We start from the raw sequence: 20,441 nt of genomic DNA on the forward strand, positions 1-20,441 counted from the left end.
TTTTACACATATGGACAGTTTGCTTTTGTTCACAGTATCTGATTCTTTGCTCAGTTCAGTTTTGTTTCATTTTCAGACACAATGTGCTTAAAAAATAAGTCAATTTGGAGTTTTTGGCAAGAAATCTGTAACTCCTACATAATTTTATTTGTTCTTACAATTCCAGCTCAGTGGGTATCTGAATACTTTGTGTTGTAGCCCACTGTTCTGAACTCATAGCCTGCACATCTGCCAGATCCTGTGGCCTGAAAAACTGCTCCTCCGAACCAGTAACTTGCAGGCTCCTTCACACACTTCCTACAATCTGAGGTCCATAACTCCCTAATACCATGGTATTGATATTCGGGTTGGGTAATATGGATAAAGTCAAATACCATGATATTAATTGACTAAATACCTCAACATATTGTAAGGTTGACTATTGGTGGTTTCACAGAATATTTACACAATGAGACTTTTAATACATAATCATCAGTAATGGGGATATAATGACCTAGTGGGTAAAGGCAGATAACAGAACAGCTAGAACAGTCTGGTGAGTTCAGAAGGTTTCATCACTTTACTGTAATGCAGCCTTTAAAACCAGGAAAATACAACATTTATGATATTACAATATCCAACAGTATCTAGTTTTATATTACAGTATCAATATAAAATTGATATACTGCCCAGCCCTAGTTGATATTACTGAGCATTAATAGCATCTGCAGTGGGATGCCAGTTTGATGGAAATATTTGTTTTCCAGTGGCTTCTCGGTCTTTCTCTCATCTCATTAACAGAAATGGCAAACTGACGTCATGTGTCCTCAAGGGACTTGGGCAGTGCTTCAAAGAGGAAAGAAAAGAGAATGCTGTAAATTAGCATGACGCCCACTTCCAAGGCAGCGGGTATCACAGCAACCCTCCTGTATCACAGACAGAAGGGCAGTGGATATTGGTCATGGATTTTACTGACTCAGCTTTTAGATATTTCACCTCATAAACCTGGCGAAAGATGCAGGAAGTAAATAATAAATAAGGAATTTATGAATTCTTACTCTGCTTTTTTGGATTCTTCTAGAATTTTTCCTCACAGTTTGCTTTGACAGAAACACATTGAAGACTGTGGTGTAATATAGCAAAAACCAGGAGCTGCAAGCAATCAGTTAATGTGGTGCTGTCTGCCTGTACGGCTGCCGCCTGTAGAAGTGGGAGGGTCGTTAATATTGTATCGACACTGAAGGATGATTAGAGCAAGTCATGTTCCTGGTAAATCAGCGAAGTCACGAATCAGATGTTTCTATTTGTGTGTTGGCTGGTGTGTAGACATGGTACTACTTCAGTTACAGCAGGGTGTGGTCGTCTTGACTTTCTCGCCCTCCAGTCGTCTTACTCTCTGGGCATATCATGTGACTGTATCAAGGTTATATGTCCCATCTACAGTGCGTCTCTCTATTCCCTCTCTTCTCATTCCAGCCCCCCCCCCCCCCCCACCCCCACCCCACACACACACCACCATCACTGATGTCTTGGTGTCATTACGCACCATATCTGGGTGTGGTCCGATCTGGATTCTTAGCTGTCTGCTTCGTCCTCTCGCAATCAGATTTGACTCTGTGTGATTTGGTTTTGTGAGAGAGACAGAGACAGAGAGAGAGATGTATGTTGTATACTTTATGGCTCTGACCTTTCTTAAGCAGTAAAAGAGGCTGCAAAATGACTTGACATTTAAATCATATCTGTGAACCGATCCATTACTGTCTCTGCTCTGTATTTTGTTCACCCTTCACAAGCAAGGCAGATATGGTGTATAAACTATCAATTTAGACATTACGAATATTTACACTAGCCTGCCTATACAGTGGCACCATCAACATTATACAGTGCAAAATCAGTTGTTTTTTTAACTGGCATTTTAGCACACACTCACCTTGTACATGAAGAACCTTTTCAACAGGAAACGGCATTTGTTAGAATTTGAGATACAGTTTTTGGAATCAGGCAGGTAGTTGTGTATGTTTTCTCATGTTACAGTCATGTGATGCAGGGTTCAGCTGCAGTTTCGAATCAATATCCCAAAGGGAAAGGATGAGCATGTGTGTGTGTGTGTTTGTGTGTGTGTGCGTGCGTGTGCTACATAGTGAGGACTGAAGCACGTTTTTAACCAACAGCGTAAGGACATTTTTGGAAAGTGAGGACATTTTGGCCGGTCCTCACTTCTTCAAAGGCCTGCTTGAGGTTGAAGACTTGGTTTTAAGGTACAGGTTACAGTTAGGTTTAGGTTAGGGTTTGGGTAAGGGTTGGTGTTGGACATGTAGCATGTAGTTATGATGGTTAAGGTTAGGGTAAAGGCCCAGACACGCCAAACTGATGTCAAGGAGCTAGTGGCAACAAAGCCGACTTTGGCAGACCAGCAGATAGTGGCAGTCTGTGTTCGTCATTTAAAAGGGGAAACCGGAAGATGGTCTTAAGATAGGATAAGATAAATCTTTATTGTCATTGTAAAGTCATACTTGTGTATCACAGCACAACGAAATTGGGATACTGTCCACTTCGGTGCAAAAGAAGGCATATAAAAAACAAGATAAAATAAAATGTATGAATAATAGAACAATATATACAAAATATACACTTAAGTGTGATCTGAAGTGCAGGTGCAGATGCAAGTTAGCCAGTTAGCACATTCACAACATAATCCAATGTTGAAAGAACAAAGCATTCTTACTGTGTGCCAATGAACAATAACACATCACGAAACGTTTCTGCTAAAGAGCTCAATCAATAAAGAAAAATAATCTTAGCTTATATAAAACGTTTGCTTTACTCCCTCTGGACTTTAGCTGTTTGTTTTGCTCCACCATTGCTGATGCCAGTTCGGCATGCTGAATCAGCCAAAAAAAAAGTCAGCGGGAGGTTGACGAGGGGCAATAGTACGGGACACACTGCGCCAACTAGGTCAACAGACGCTAACAGACAGCCCAACATTGAGGATCCTCAGAAAAATAGAAGTATGAGTGTGTGTGTACATGTGTGTGTATTTGCTACATTGTAAGGACCAAAACAAGTTTTTAACCAACAGAATGAGGACATTTTTTGGCTAGTCCTTACTGTTTTGTTTGAGGGTTGCGCCTTAGTTTTAAGGTTCAGGTTACAATTAAGTTTAGGTTAAGGGAAGGACTAGGGATTAGTTGTGATGGTTAAGGATAGGGTTGAGGGTCCTCACAACGATAGAAGTACAAGAATAAGTGTGTGTTTGTATGTGTATATTCTAAAGTTCAGTGTGAGTGCTGCAGACCTCTTGTTTTGTTTTGAGCATTGACTTATACAAAAATATTCCTCCAAATTTCTGGATGTGCTGTCATTATTAAGAAGCCATGAAAGAAAATAAAGTGAAGCAAAGGCTGCAGGTCTTACTTACCACGGCTGACTGTGATAGGCTAAAAGCATACCAAAACAGATTTCACTTTGCTTTAATGGGAAGGTATGGAGCTGGAGCCAAGAGTTAATTAGCTTAGCATAAAGATGGGATGCAGAGGGAAACAATTAGTGTAGCTCTCTCCGAAGCTCCAAAATACACCTACCAGCATCTGTTATGCTCACAAAGTAACCATGGCATTTTGTTTGTTTAATCCATGCACAAGCTCAAATGTAAAAATGACAAGCTGTGGATTTACAGGGAGTTATGCACTGGAACTGTTTCTCCCCAGGCGCTGTTCCTGGGAACTATTCTTTTGAGCGCTGACATCTCTGTGATAGAACATAATATTTCTCAACACCAGAAACTGACTAAACTATTCAGACCTGAGCTTTCTCTGGAAAAGAATGTGTTGTTTTTTGACAAGTTGGCATTGTACGTTTTGTCTTCTGTGCAGGAGTTTTCTTGGCCAGCATCTCATGGCCCTTGGTCAATGATTCACTTGTGTTGATAGTAATTTAAAATGCTTTAAAGCGTGGGAAATAGCTGGGTCTCTTTGGTTTTGGCCTTCCAGTCCGCTGTATCTGCCTCGAGTCCAGAGGTTGTTGGTGAAGCACAAGGGATTTAGGCCTTTGACTGTACAGTATTACTCCCAGAAAGACCTTTCAGCCACTCACACACTCACTCACCAGGTTAACATAAGCTTAATGCATCGCTTAAACCAAACAGATGTAAGCACCAATGCAAACTAGCATTTCTCAGTGAGACACAGTGGGGAGGGGATTGAAAATTGCGGTCATGAAAAATGTATGAGCTTCTAGAAGTCTAAATGAGTCATCTCAAACAGAAAGATCCTCCCTGCATTAAATTCCACATGCATTATATGCTGCCAGACACTCATCACTGGCAGAACTCCACTAGTCAGCAGCACTGGAGCTCCATTAGCAGGCAGACAAATCATAAACAACAACAGCAGCAATATCCAAAACAACCATAGAAATAACAAACAAAGCAAAAACAAATACCGGCTCCCAGGAGCGGAGATGAGTTAGAGAAACACACCGGTGGGTTTGTATGTTTTAGCTAATTTACTACAAATGATGTACTTTACATTACAGCTAATTATGTTCCAAAGCATATCATTAAATCAATAAACACATTTCAACCCTCTCCCCGGCAGCCACCGGTTCATTTTAGTTCATGCTGAGTATGATATGAAAATGAACTTGCAGAGACAAGCAGGTTGTGAATAGGCAATCTGTCACAGTTTGTTTTGTTTTTTTACACAGTATTCATTTATAAACGTTACTTTTCTTGTGCTTGATAATGGAGTTCAGAGAAAGAACTGAATAGAGCAGTATTGAATTCTCAATATTTGTTATTGGAAAATTACACACAAATGACAAAGAATAAACATGAAGATGGTAAAACATGTTAATTCTGTAATTTGTCATCATTAAAAAGCCTGCAAGAATCTCTTTAAATTAAATAAAATAACTTTATTATTTGTCAATCTGCACAATTTTTCAGGGCACTCAGAGTAGAGGTGTATCTTTTCTGCAGGTCTATGTTTAAACCCCTGACAAGTTCAACTGTTTAACTTTTTTATTACTCTCAAGTTGTTGTTATTGACTTGTTGCCTTTCTTTCCTTCTTTCTTTCTTTTCAAAATGAAACAAACACAATAGTCTTCATGAACCAATAAGCTAAATGTAGCCTATGGTAACCACACCAAGCCACTGAAATGAAGACTTGGAAGACCAACCTAGTCTCACTCCGAAGTCATCAAAAACTGGGGCTTGGTCAGTGACTTCCGGCATCAGACACAGACAAAAGAAAGCAGTCCTTTGACGTCGGCATGATACGCCACCGGTCGCTGTTATTGTTTAATGGCACCGGGCGGTGTCAAGGAGAAACGCAGCAGGACAACAGCAAAAGTTGAGGCAGCGAAAGTCCTAGTAGTTGCAGGTGGGTGGGGTGATGGGTGGGTCCAACAACTACCGACTTTCACCTGGGAGGCTGGTGTTGGCTTCCTGTAAGATTGTAAAGCCAAACCCTTTTCTTTTTTCCTAAGCTCAACCACATGCATGTGTTAGCAAAATGTAATCATGTGAGTTTGTTGTTGAAGGAAAAAAACGTCAATTCACGGTGTTGTACTGACGTAGTGTGTTTATTTTGAAAGAGACTGTATGCAGACTGTACATTTCCTGTGAAAACAGAAGTGTATTTTGAAATCAGCTACTACATGAAACAGGCTGAGGTTGACACGGCGTCCCAGAACATCGACAACCATAAATTATTGTCAGATACATGTATCTGTTGAGGGATCAAATTATTTTCATTGCTGTTCAAGTGGTCTGTGAGTAACAGGTTTCATGTCGATACAAAAATGTGTCAACCAACCCCACTCTCCCCTACATTTTAATATATAAACCTACATACACACCCACTCGCAATTTGAAGCACATGAACAGGCACGTGCAGTGATATGGATGCTGGTCTCTGCGTCGCCCATATCTGTCAATCATAGAGTCCTAATGGGCCATATAAAAGCCTTTGGATCCATAAAATGAAAAGCAGACCATTAACCCCTCCCTATGCATGAGATCCACTGAAACAATAGAAACAAGAGCTCCCATCAGCACTCCTCAGAGCACCCCCTCAATGTAATCTGACTCCTAAATGGACGGACACACACACACACACACACACACACACAGACACACACACACACACTTTAGTTTATAATGTATTTCCTTGATCCTCATTATCTTGCACGATTGATGGAAGGGATCAATAAGGGTCATCGATCAGCCTCTGCTGATGCATAGACACTGGAAAGTTAGCATTCATAAAAACATACTGTGTGCACACACAGACACACACACACACACACACAACTGTAACTATATTACTGTAAGAACAGTGTTTCAGGCTCAACTAACACGCTGATCAATAAGATTATAGATTGTGTCTGCTAAAACTGTAACTTGAGAAATACAGTACAGCAGTGGTCACTTTTAGAAGTGTAGATTTGCTTGCATTGTACAGTATACTGTACTATGTCATGGGGAAGGTTTTCTTAGGGACTGTTTGTTGTTTATGAGGGGGGAGGGGTGGTGCTAAAAGGGGGAGGCATGTCAAATAAATTATTTAGGACATGGAAGGGACTTGTGGTTTTTGTTTTTTTTTTTTTATTATTATTATTTTGGTTTAGGGGAAGGGTTGAGGTTAGGTTGGGGTTAAAACGGGTTTGGGTTAGGGGGCCTTCTAAACCTGAAGGCATGTTTTCTTTAAAAATCACCAAAATGACACCATTTGTCATAGCCAGAAACTGTGAAACCAAAAATCATAGTTGGATTTTCACATTTTTGACAGTCCTTGGACACATTATATGCAACAAACGCTTCAGTCAGAAAAAAAAATATAACCATACCTGAGCTTAAAAAAGTGATATTCCTTCAAAATCACTTTATTCTATGTATAATTTTAAATTTGGCTAAAAATAAAAAAATAAAAGGGTGCCGCCCTTTTATTTGGTGGTGTGGTGGTTAGCACTCTCGCCTCACAGCAAGAGGGTTGCCGGTTCGATCCCGGGCGTGGGAGCCCTTCTGTGCGGAGTTTGCATGTTCTCCCCGTGTCAGCGTGGGTTCTCTCCGGGCACTCCGGCTTCCTCCCACAGTCCAAAGACATGCAGATTGGGGACTAGGTTAATTGGAGACTCTAAATTGTCCGTAGGTGTGAATGTGAGCGTGAATGGTTGTTTGTCTCTATGTGTCAGCCCTGCGATAGTCTGGCGACCTGTCCAGGGTGTACCCTGCCTCTCGCCCGATGTAGCTGGGATAGGCTCCAGCCCCCCCGCGACCCTCAAGAGGATGAAGCGGTTAGAAGATGAATGAATGAATGAATGAATAAAAAAATAAACACATTTATGGTTGAGGCAGGGTCAGGCATTTTCCCCAACTCAGCCAGGGAGGCTGAAGCCTCAGAGCTTCACAGAGGGTCAAAAAACAACAACATAAAAAAAAAAAAATAAAAAAAAAAAGTCACACTCCAGCCACCCTCCTTTTCTGATAAGTAAAGATATTTAAACTTTTGTCCTCAAAAATGAGCAGGTAGATCTGAGAATTTTTTTTTTTTATAATTATCTTTGGAATTTCAGTATCATGGAATAATGATGCAAAAGAATCAGAAGTAAAAAGAAATTCCTTCTTCTATTTTTTACAGTCATTATCTCTGTATTAATGTTCTGTTACTTCTATTTTTTTGATTTTGTGTTAAAGATATCTAGCTGTTGCCTTAAGAAAGAAATGCCTTATTCTTTGTTCCACCAGCAGAGAGTGCCAGAGGAGCAGAACACAACCACAGAAATGTTCAAACGGCATCATTATGGAGCTGAATGAAGCGGTCGGGCTGTATGCACCAGGGTAGAGCATTTTGGACAGCATTACAGTGTGTGTGTGAGATTCAGCAGATCTGACCCATTCATGATCACCAAAGAGATGTTGCTGAAGTTATTGTTGTTGTTGTTGTTGTCTGAGCCTTTGAAAACACACCAGGCAAAATGTGTGAATAGAGGTGTGAGATAGTGCCCCTGTCCCTGGTGCTGAAATTTCAAACTCCTAATATTAGCTGCATTGACAGAGGGAGACCTTGACAACCGTCTGCTGGTTGGTGGACACACACACACACACACACACACACAAGCTGTCAAATCATATTCCATCAGACACCAGTACCAACGGTGCAGTGCAGTTGAGATTCAGACTGACCCATTTTCCCCTCACGCAGGGGGAAGCCTGTAAGTTGTAGGTGACTGGGAGCCACTGCTCTGCACTCACTGCTCACTGATCCCCCTCTGGACCGAGTGGTGTGTCCCGTCTTCTCTGCTTGCTCACAGGACAGCCTGTACCCAAGTTCACCCTGTCTCTCTTCCTCCCCACTCTTTTTTGTCTTCTGTGCAGATACTCCTCATTATTGTTTTAATTTATGTAATCAACTTTGTTTTAATTTTATATCCTCTCTATGTCCCAGAGTATCGCACTTTCTTTTGTACTGTCTTCTTTGTTGTGCATAGTAGAAATATTTTTTTGCACAAATGTTAAAATGACACAAGAAATCCAGCTAACTGTTGGACATAATTTATGATGATGTAGAGCTGGGCAATATGAAAAAAAAAAAATCACATATCTTGATATTTTTGCCCAGATACCTCAATATGGATATTGCATTAATATTGTAGGGTTGACTATTGGTGCTCTCACAAAATATTTACACATTGAGATTTTTTATATATAATCATCAATAATGTGAATATAATGAATAAGTGGGTAAAAGCTCAGAAAATTACATCACTTTACTGTAAAGCAGCCTTTAAAACTAGGAAAAGACTACATTATTAAGATATCCAAAATCTAAGACAATATCAAGTCTCATATCACGATATTGATATAATGTTGAGATATTGATCAGCCCAAGTTAAAAGATTATAAGAGTCATATGATATGCACATCGTTGCCTGATATATAACATGAAATAACCACGTTGGAAATACCAAGTTATGTCAAGCACTGAAAGGCTCGGACATAAAGACATGACATGGACATTTAGGATACGGGGATATTCAAAATTTAAGACATCATCTAGACTCATATGACGATATTGATATAATATTGGTATATTGCCCAGCCCTGTACCTGTATCATTTCTATTAATTTGACTTGTTGGTTGAACCTTTGCAAATACCCAAAAATTGGATCTTATTTCTGCCAATTAGTCAGTCAAAAATGTACTTAAACCTCTGAGACCCCGTGTCCTTGTATGAGGACATTACATTTTGGGTTTACTTGACCTTATGCTTAATTCTACTTTGCTTAATCCTATTGTCCTGTTCATGGACACTTTTTGTGCCATCTAGTGGTAGTAAGAATCTATGTAAAAACAAGATGTCAGCCATCTCTGCCAGGTCAGTCTCCAGCTGATCCCATCACAAAAGTGGACAAGGTCCAAAACCTGATCACATTTTGTGGTTGAAACTTGTTTATTTGTGATTAACAGTGTTTGTAGTTTGATATGGCAACACATTTGACCAATTTTAGCAACAGTAACAAACTAAGACACTGTTAATTTGGTAAGTTCTCGTATAAAGACTTTGGGACTTTATGAGTGTCACATTTAAGGACACTGGGGCTTAATTATTGTTGACAATGTTCTGTTTTTTATACTTATCGGGTCCTACTGATCCCAAACAGCTAGGAGAAAATAAAAACGCATACTAAACAAAAGTTTGGGTCTCAGGAGGTTAAGCTCATTTATTTCAGTGTCCCTAGGTCAGATCCATGGGGTGTACCTTTCCTTATGCTACCACCTGAGGAGCACCAACATCGGAAAGTTCTTCACAAAATGACTTTAATATTCACCTCATTTCCCCTGTTGTATCCTTTTCTCCCCCTCTAATCCATCCCATCCTCCCTCCTCACCCAATAACCTTTCCTTCTCCTCATTTGTCCCCCTTTCCCTCAGGACAGAGTGCATTTTTTGCTGCAGCAGCAAGGGTGGCTGTCAGCTGGCTGTTGGCATGCAGCCCTCCTAAACCCTTTACACAATAAACACTTTCCTCACATACACAGTAACACTCACATGCATGCACGTGCGCATGCACCTACACACACACACACACACACACACACACTTTGTGGCCACATCTGTTCACATGGAGTAGGGTTTTCATGAACATGTGTGTGTGTTGGGACATGTGGTGAGTAAGCCGATGGGTCTCATCATTCAGCAACCCTTTTCAGTCATTGCCTCTCATATTTGTGAATGGTTCAGTTGGCATGTATGGATGTGTGGACCTCTGAGCATTTTTTTTTTTTTTTGGGAGAATGTCAAAATCCAGCTGTTGGTATTGGGGGACAAAAGCGGATTTTCCTCCTGATCTTTCTGCGAAGAAGAGTGAAGACTGAAGCAAAGAAAATAGGATAATTGAAGAGGAGGGGAGTAATACCCATCTGTCATTTATTTCCAGTGTCACCTTGAAGATGGGATCTTTTTTGGAGCATTTATAGGATTTAATTTGAGGTGTTCAGATGAACTTTACTTTGACGGTGGATTTCTTTTAATTATTTGGAAAATTAACCAAAATGTGTTGCTTTTCTTCATGTAACGTAGCACAGTGTTTACACAGCCTGATTGAGGCTTAATAACTTTTTAAAATTCAGACAGTAAAACACAGTTTTTTAGCATTTCCAAAGGTTATGTGGTTATGTGTCTTTACTGTTTGTGAAGGACGTATGAAAGTTAAAGTGTAACCCAGTAAAACTACTTTTTGAGACAAAAGAAGGTAGGAAGGTGAAGTCATGGCCCATGCTGCGGCTCACCTGAAGAAAGCTCGTGAGCTTGAGGCAAATCCAGAGTACAGAGCTCTACAGAAAGCCAGGGAGAGGAGGAGACGTCACCGAGAGAGAGCTGAACGAAAGCGGCAGGTAAAACGCATATCATCTCCTGACACAATTATGTTAACAACTTTGTGTCATGTATTGTGCATCTCATATTTTCAACAGCACATACTCTTTCAGACATTAGACATTGAGTCATTGTGTGTGAGAGTGGGCTGTGGGGGTTGGAATGTGGATGTGGTTGTGCAGTGTGCTGCTGCTGCTGTCCAGCTGTCCTCTCAGACGATTTATCCTGTACTGGGAGATGGATGATGGTGGAGTAGATGACAGATGTGACCACGGCTCACATGTTGAGACCATGTAGCAACATTCTGGTAATGTTTGAGATAAAAGAATATTTTGGGTAGATTACCAGATTTATTTACCACCAAGTAAAGAACTAGATTTTTTCTAAAAAATATATATCACATGTATATATCACTGACAAATACATCATCACTATTTGAAGTAGACTTGTTGCTAATTAACCTATAGTTTGGTTACAGCAGGTCTACACAGGAAGTGTTTGCTGGGTTTTTAAACATGCCTCTGCTTTAAACAGTTTTTACTAGTGGTCTACTGATATGTGTTATAATTATATTAGGTCAATAATAAATGAGCCACAAAGGTGCTGAACTTAAATGAACATTTCTTTAACGCTGTTAAATTCTACACTGTCTCAGCTTACGCAGAAATAACACTGCAACATTCATTCATGCAATACATGAACTATACATGATAAGGGCACATTATTTCAACATTAAATGTCAAATTTATTTTTTAATAACTATATTTTTAAGTGAGGCAGGTTGGGCTGCCCCCATAATACAGTGTCAGAGCACAATGAGATGTGTCTGCAGACCTTTTTTTGTTTTTATCAGTCTACCACCATTTTTACTCATCTGTTTTCCTCAAAAGTAAAAGAACAGCAACACCATGAATTTGGTGAAGTAATGTCTTTGTAAATGTTCATTATTTGTTGATAAATCAGTTTTTTGATTGACAGAAAATTAATTAAAACAGATGAGAGGATTGCTTGGTCTTACTGTATATAACAGTGAACTGATTTATTTGGGGTTTTGAGCATTGTTTGGATAAAACAAAAAATATGGTGACTTTGAAGGGTAGCTAAGCTCATTTTCAAAATTTATACTCATCATTCTTATGGTCTCAGACAGTCATAAAATCGGAGTAAACATGAATAACTTTCTCTCAAATCCAAAAGCTAGACTGAGAGCTTGTTTAGACCAGGTATTAACGTGTTTTAGTGATCCGAACAGAAGTGGACAGCCGAGATACATCGTTGTTCACATCTGTGTCTGCACGGTGCACAATTATTCCAGCAACACTTTTGCTAGCTGCTTTGTAGCATGCTTGCTAGCCACAGTAGTGGTTGTGTTAGTACAGCTGGAGGTGTGGCTGTTAGCAGAATTCAACACGTCTACTTCCACTGGGCAAAATGATAGATGGTCTCATAGCACTTTTTCCAACTCAGCATAAAATGGGTAAGTTATAGAGCATGAGTGTGCTGTCACCCAAACAATCACCACATCCTGCACTGATGATGTAGTCCTTGTCAGGGGCACATCAGGATGCATTAGCATTTACACTATAAAAGATATGTGGTCAAATGTGTCCCAGACCACCTTAACAAGTGGTTTGAGTGGTGTGATCACAATGCGTCTTGGTGGCTATTCAGACTTATATTTTGCACTGTCCACTTCTGATCAGATCCCCCAAAAGGCATGTTAATACCAGGTATAAGCAGGGCCTGCAATGTGTCTGCAGACATTTTTGTTATCGGCCTTATGAGCACAGACATCAGCCTGATTAAACTGTCTGCCACTTAACTTTTTGTGTCTATTTTCATCTGTTTCATGTATCTAACTAGAGTGATTCTGTGTTGGGCTCCAGTGACTTGCGCTCAATACTTTGCCTTAAACCTTCAGTGCTGATTCAGAATGCTGGTGTAGCTGTTGAACAAAGCAACATTTGAGCTGGTCTAGTTAACAGTTTTAATTTATGCCCGCCAATCAGATCTACAGCTAACAGTTAGTAATAGTGGTTAGAGATGTAATGACCTTCAAATAGATCCAGTGGTCTAATCTTCACAGAAACATACTGCCACGCACTTTATTGGGATCCTTTGTTTGGCAACACTTCTCCCCATCAAGTTATTATTGTGTGTTATAATACAGGCCATGACAGTGATAAAAAAATAACCATAAGTGGCCTTATAAAATAACATAAATGCAGCTGTGCCTGCTAATGAGATATTTATGATACTGAGTAGAGTTTTGGTGTTCCTCCAATGTAAGCACAGACTTGGACACAGTACAGTACAGTGTATAATCCAGTATCCTCTGTTACATGACCAACTGCAGGTCAAATCCTGTGCAGATACAGAGATTACAGCTGGTTCTCAATCAATCCAATCTCTGTTGAGTGTGTTTGCTTGGCAGAGAGGCAACATGAAGTGACTGGAAAAAAAGCATACGTCAACACAGGCAGACAATTACAAACATATGTGTTTGCAGGTCTGTTATAATGTGCATTTGTGATCTGAAAAGGTATGTAACTGTGTTATCCAAAGTATGAACTAGCATCTGGAATATTCTGCAATGGTGGCTATAAAAGCATGTGCTGAGATGAAACTCAATGCACATGGGTAAAAGGTGTCAAGTTTTCTGAGGCATGTCTTACATACATACATGTCAGACGTTTTCTACATTCTCCTATGAACAATGTTTTCAAAGGTTTGCGTAAAGTGATCTGAGTATTGTCTTCAGGCTCAACATCTGTCACTACATTATGACCCTTTGACGTTCCTGGAGAGTGCAACAAGCCATGCGGTCTCCAGCCAGACTCAAACCCAGCTGTCATGATCCCCACCCGGGGTACACACAGCAAGGGGTTGTGGTCTTCATTGAGGAGTGGGTCTGGGAGGGTAAAAATAGCCAAGGCGGGAGAGACAGTGAGGGTTAAAGGAGAGCTAGAGGAGTAGTAGGCAGGACTGGGCCTTGGCAGCTCACACAGTAAGACAGAGGCAGAGGTATCTAAGGCGGAAGAGAGTTTGCTGGGCAAGAGATAAAAGGGCACTGTGAGGGGAAAGGATGGTGGTAATAGTAAAGTAAGTGGAGATGTGGACAGATTTAATGGAATGTAAGACTGATTGATGCAGCTAAGTGTCAGGAAAGTGGGCCGGTGAGGCTTTTACCTAAGGACGCAAAGTGAAAAACTGCAGGGATTGGACCATAGAACACCATATAGTGAGTGAAGTGAAGGGAAGAAAGGCCACAGTTTTTTAGGTGTAGCTGGAAAGTTATTAACTGATTTTGTATGGTAACCATGGGCAATGCAGCAACATGTAAGGCCTGTGGATCAGATAAAGCTTTAAAGACCACTGGGAGTGACAACGATTTAAACCATCACTCTGACTACTACGGAGCCGCTGACTCTGGATCTGAAGTTGATGATTCACTGGTAAGAGGTGGAGAAAGAAGCATGGTTCATCAGCTTATGTCTTTTCTGTCATGTCGATGGAGTTTTCAAGAAAACGTGTTGTGTTAATCTCTTTGCTGTGCTGCTGGCGATTGTGTCTGTGTGTGTGTGGTGACATCCCATGTGAGAGGTTTGACCTTTGATCCCAAACGGGTGTGTACTCATCACAGACGTGCGATGAGGAGTTTGATTGTGCTGCTGACCTCACACGTTAACACGCAGTGGTGTTTGATTGACATGTTAGTGTCCTAAGACTGATAACAGGTTACAACCTTGTCAGCACCCTCTGAAATTAACTCACCCCTTAGTTCTTTACAAAAGTAGTATGGCTTTCATTTAGCAGAACAGAAGCTTCATTAATCTGATGAAGTAATATCTTTGTAAATATTCATATTAGTTGATATATTGATTTGTTGAGTGACAGAAAATTAATTATTGTGTTTGCTATTGTGACAGTCAACTGAGTTCTTTTGGTTTTTGAGGGGTTTTTTTTGGAAAAAACATAATACAGTGACATTAACTCAGGCTTTAAGAACTGTCTGTATGCACTTTTCGGACATTTTTATGGACTAAATTGATTAATCGAAAAAAGAATCCCCTGATTAACTGATAAAGAAAACAGTAGTTACTTGCAGCATTACATATATCAACATAGTGGTACTTTTATTATTGGCTGATGTTGGCCTATCATAGATATATAGGCATCTGTGTATGTAGATATACAAATATAAATTGTAAAGCATGAATATTTTTATTTTCTACATTTTCCAACCCTTATCCTCCTAAATACAACTTTAACATACCCTCCAGTGAAGTTCAAGGTATGTCTGAGGAACTCAATATACATACACATAAATGCAGCACACTATTCAGGGCGTGTGTTTGTGTTTGTGTGTGTGTGTTGCAGCTGCTTGTGCAGCCTAGATGTCTGGTGGTTAAATTTAGAAGAGCCTACTCAGAGAAACTATTGATACAAGCAGGAAGTATTACTTCCATAAAACACTCTCTGAGCCCTTTGTACTAGCTTTTTATATCAAATTAATTGCAATCATGCACAGTAATAACAAGCTACTCCCATCTTTTTCTATGGATGTAAACAGAACTAAGACAAAAAACTGGATCACTTAAAATAACAAAATTAAAGGCCAGTTCATATAAAAACTCTTCATAGTCTGCCAAATTCAATCTTTGGTGGTATGTGTGTGTTGGGGGGGCTGCGCACCCTGGTAGCTCACCTGGTAGAGTGTGCACCCCATGTACTAAGGCTAAGGAGTCCTTAGCAGTGGCCTGAGACACCCTGAGCTTGTTGTCCTGCCCCTCACCTGACAGTCTTTAGCTGTACCATCTAACAAAATGCAAAAAGCCCCAAAAAAGAAAAGTGTGTGTGTGTGTGTGTGTGTGTGTGTGTGTGTGTGTGTGTGTGTGTGTGTGTGTGTGTGCTGGGTAAAAAAAAATGTTTATATGCACCATGTTTTTTAATACATATTTATAATACAGTCTGACCCAAATACATTCTGAACTAACTCTTACTGTTACCTTTATATAATTCCACCTCCACCAGAAATAGCGAAAGTCAGCCTGGAACTTAATGAAACCAAAAACTGAAAACATTCTTGTATTCCTGTTCCTAATATCATCCTCCTTTTTCTCTCCAGTCTGACAGCAACACCAGTTTCCTGCGGGCTGCCAGAGCGGGAAACATTGACAAAGTCCTGGACTTCCTGAAAAATGGAGTAGACATCAGCACCTGTAACCAGGTAAGGAAACTTTGATGACCTTTCTGTTTCAGCTGTTGCTTACGCCACTGTGTGATGCCCGCTGTGCAACACAACTCATCAGAAGACAATGCAGGGTCGAAAAGTCATGGAAGGATTAAGTCTTAAGCCCTTTGACTTAATGACAAACAGTCTTAGTTGTGCTTCTTTATTACTCATTCTGTTGTCATCAATCAATGTCTAGATCTTGTCAGCAAAATGAATATTTGTAGGAAAACAAGCTGTTTTATATTCAGATAAATCTAGTTTTTGTTTTATTTGATAAATACGTTTGTCATGTTCATTTTACAGCAGTTTCAACATAGACATACAGTTTAACTCTAACTTAACTTTTTCTTAGCACATCTGGCCAGAATTGTTTTCTTAAATCTGCTGTTTATTGCCTCACCGAGCACATATGTAAGTAACAAACAACACATGCTAATGCCACAGAAGTAGGTCAAAGCTGTCAGCTGCTCTGTTTGTCAAACCTGCTGAAACTAACCTTCACTCTGCTGTGTCACGGCGGCATCACACAACCAAGCTCGGTCAGCGCATTCTTTAACCTGCCATGCTGCCCTCACAGGATCATAACCACCCTCCCATCTATGATAACTCTCCTCCTCCACCCTCCACCACACCCATTCTCCCCTCCAATCTCAGCCGTATGTGACGGCCCCTCTGACAGCTGCCCCTACCCCCCATACCCACCCTCAACATCTTTCCACTGGGGAGGAGGGATTTAGGAGGGTGTAAAATACTTCCCCTTAGATCTCAGGACACCCGCCCCGTCCTGTCTGTGTCAGTGTGATTTACAGAAGTCACAAGGTAGCTTAAAAGAGTGTGACTGTGTGTGACTGATTGTGCGTGTTGTGTGCGGGCGTGCATTTCATCAGCACCTTGTATTTTGTACTGTCTCATTGCTGTTGGCCTTTTGTAATTCTCCAGCAGTGTAACAGCAGCTATTTATACACTGGGCTGTAATTGGTTGGCATACAGAAAAGTGGCAACTGCCCACCCATAGCTCTGCTATTTGTTGTCACGGGCACCATGGCTTTTGTTTTGTGTACCAAGAGAGAAGCTTGACTCTTCAGGGCTGTGATTCCAAACTCTCTTGCAAACACACACACAAACATACACCGCTCCCTCTTTGCAACAGGAGAGCCCTGCCCTTCATAGTATCTGTCAGGGGTCAGATGATCACATTTGAGCACTTGCAAGTGCCCAAAAATGCAAGTGACATTTTCATATATATATCCCAGTGATGCTCTCACTTTGCTTGTGTGTGTGTGTGTGTGTGTTTGGGTGTGACTGTTTATGAGAGAGAGTGGCCAGTATACTGTAACACAGTAGATGTATTTATTAGAGAGTCACAAGAGATAAATTCCACTCAGCTCATATGACCTTACTCATAATGAGGTAACTGTAGCTCATTTTACTTGATTAATTGGTCACATGGATCGTGCACGCACACACACACACACACACACACACACACACACACACACACACGTACATTCAAGCACGTAGGTTTTGTTTCAACATACTGGGGCCACATATGAAACAGGGGAGTCTGGGGTTCCTCTGTCAGAAAATTTCAAAAACTTGATTTCCTGCATTCTGGTGGATTTTTATGCACCTACTTTGTGGATTTTCTCTATCAATATATGCTGTAAATTTCTTTAATTTTGTCAAAATAAAAAAAATCGTCTGCTACTTTGATGTTTTTACTGGGAGGATAAATGCGCAGTGTGACGTTCCCCCTTCAAAATTTGAAGACGCACAAATCCCTGAGTTTCATTGTCAATGGCTGCATTCAAATATACATCACATGAATGCAAATGAACATGAGCATGTACGCGTGCGAGTTTCTAACTATACATGCACAAGCTTACACACATACTGACACACATTCTTACAAGTCCAGTACTTGTATTCCTCCTCCAGGCTGTGGTTTTGACAGTATGTTTGATGCACTCATGTTATTGTGACCATCCTGAAAGTTGTAATTGACATGTGTGTAGATGTGATGCCATCTGAAGCTTAATGATATTTCAAGGAAATGACAATTTCCACATCTACCATGGTGAAAGGAGACCTAGGCAATGATTCAAACGTATTACGTTACCTGTGATTAGCAGCAGAATTGCGCTCAAGGAAATGGGTGGATCAGATTCATGTCAGTGGAAAAGCACTCCACACAATTACAGATCCATTATCTATAATAATAGTGTCAGCATCACAGTCAAGAGAGTCAGAGCTCTGTTGATAACAGCAACAACAGACGTGAAGCTATATAGATCAAAAATGTATCAATCGATTCAGTGACTATAAAACTGAGGAACTTCATTGTCTCTACATACAAATTGAATTACTGTAACTTAGTCGTCTATTTACAAATATCAGCCTATCAGCAGTATATCACAAATTCAGATGCTCCTCTTTCTAGTAATCTGGTACGGAGATGCTGTATTGAGGCAATATACTGTAGTACACAGCACCCGCCACCAGAGGTCAGTCCCTACTGGTGGAACTGGGCAGCTGAGCTAAGAAAAATGGCGACTGCAAGTGGAGGGGACAACATTGCAGCAGTAGTAGAAAGAAAAAGGCCTCTGCCCTTGAGTATTGCCACATTTACATTTATCCTGAGAGGCTGTCTTCCAACTGTAAAACTGTCTATTAGCCACAAGATTTTATTCAACACATCTTCTCCTTTCAGCCCACTGATGTATTGGTATCTGCAGTGGCAACAAGTGAAATCACATTCTCCAGCAACATGGGCGTCTATTTGATATTTATTCATTATTCTAAGGGCCACAAGTATTTAAGCCCAGCAAGACTTGTCTAAGTGGGTAATAGCATATTAGAAACACAGAATTGTAGGCTAAACAATGAACATGCTACATACATACATGCATACATGCTACAATCACTTAGCTCAGCTTATAAAGCACCGTTTGTGACAGCACATGTCATGGAATAGCATCCTGTTTTAGAGCTGAGTGTGTTGCAGTCTTATAGGCACCATACATACAGTTATATTCTGTAGTGTTATGATTCGGGAATTGTATCCTAAAATTAACAATAAAAGATATAATGTCATCAGAAGTTTCTTGACTTAACTCAAACTGTACATCTGGAAGACAGAATGAGAAGCTGGAACGTCACACAGGAATTTTAAGTGTTGCCCTTGGCGGTGTGTAGTAGTTGCTAACTAAAGAGTCAGATCCTAGAAAGCAGCAACAGGGTGGCAAGGGCCAGTTTGGCGCCAAGGGCAGAGGGCTGTCCAAGTTAGTTAAAGAGATGGAGAGAAAGAGACATACTCCCTGTCTGCCAAATCTACACTCAGACTGTTGCAGTGAGTAAGTGAGATAAATGAAACTCCTGCTTTACAGAAAACATTAGCCCTCAGCTTTGACTGGCGTGACTTTGTGAGCACGCAAGTATGTTTTTTTTTAAAGTTTATAATATAATATCTGTACATTTTGAGCTTATCTGTGTGTGACAGAGTTTGTTCCATATGAGTGTGTCCTTTCTTGAGTGTGATTGTGTATGTGAGCAGTTTCATTTCCATGTCCTCACAATTAAAGGCCAGACTTCCCCTTTAATCTGCCCAAATGTTAATCCTTGGTGAGTGGTATTGCTCTTTAATCTGCACGCATTTACATTATTTCCTCTTTTTCCTCTAAATTCATCCCCCCTGACAATTTGGCCCATGAAACGACACCAAATAAACGTGACCATTTATTACCACGTGTGATTATAACAAAGGTCAGCGGTCATAGGGGCAGGAATATTAATCTGCGTTGGACTGAGCTCAGCAGTGTCCCTCCTGCCAGGAAGCACTACAAACTGCCAGGGATCACTGTGTTGGGCTGAGCGTCCATTAGCTAAATGAAGCTTTCACTTACAGCTCAGAGTAAAGGAGATTTAGATCAGTTTGTGTGACAGATAGTATATGTGTGAGTCTGTGGTGGGTTTTGCCTGTCTCTCCTGGAATACATAATGGTCAAAATGTGATTGAAACTCTAATAAGATAGCATAATTCTTGCTGTGTCACTGGGTACACCATTTCAAAACTGACGGCTAAAGCTGAAACTCAGCTCTCTGAATGTTCAGACAAATGAAGCAAAGAGCATCTGGTCAAACATTTGGAAGTTGTTTCATCTCGCCTGTTGGCGCCACAGTGAAAATGGACTGGCTGACTAAGTAATGTGATTTATGATTTACTGGAGTGAAGACATTAGAAACACTGACATCGTGACTACACAAACCTGATAAACATTTATTTATAGGAGAGTATGACAAGCATCTAAGCTCAGTAAGACCACACCCATCATCTAATGATGATGATGTT

The 20,441-nt window shown here is 40.4% G+C and overlaps 1 protein-coding gene across 1 annotated transcript in view; it reads left to right on the forward strand.

The window, feature by feature from the left end:
• Positions 1-20,441, forward strand: part of LOC125883963 (ankyrin-2-like) — a 65,956-nt gene that overhangs the window by 9,624 nt on the left and 35,891 nt on the right. The window contains exon 2 of the mRNA XM_049568648.1: positions 15,986-16,087. Within this exon, the coding sequence (XP_049424605.1) occupies positions 15,986-16,087 (102 nt within the window). The remainder of the gene's footprint in view (positions 1-15,985; positions 16,088-20,441) is intronic.

Source organism: Epinephelus fuscoguttatus, linkage group LG3 (assembly GCF_011397635.1).
Source record: "Epinephelus fuscoguttatus linkage group LG3, E.fuscoguttatus.final_Chr_v1".
Lineage (NCBI taxonomy): Eukaryota > Metazoa > Chordata > Actinopteri > Perciformes > Serranidae > Epinephelus > Epinephelus fuscoguttatus.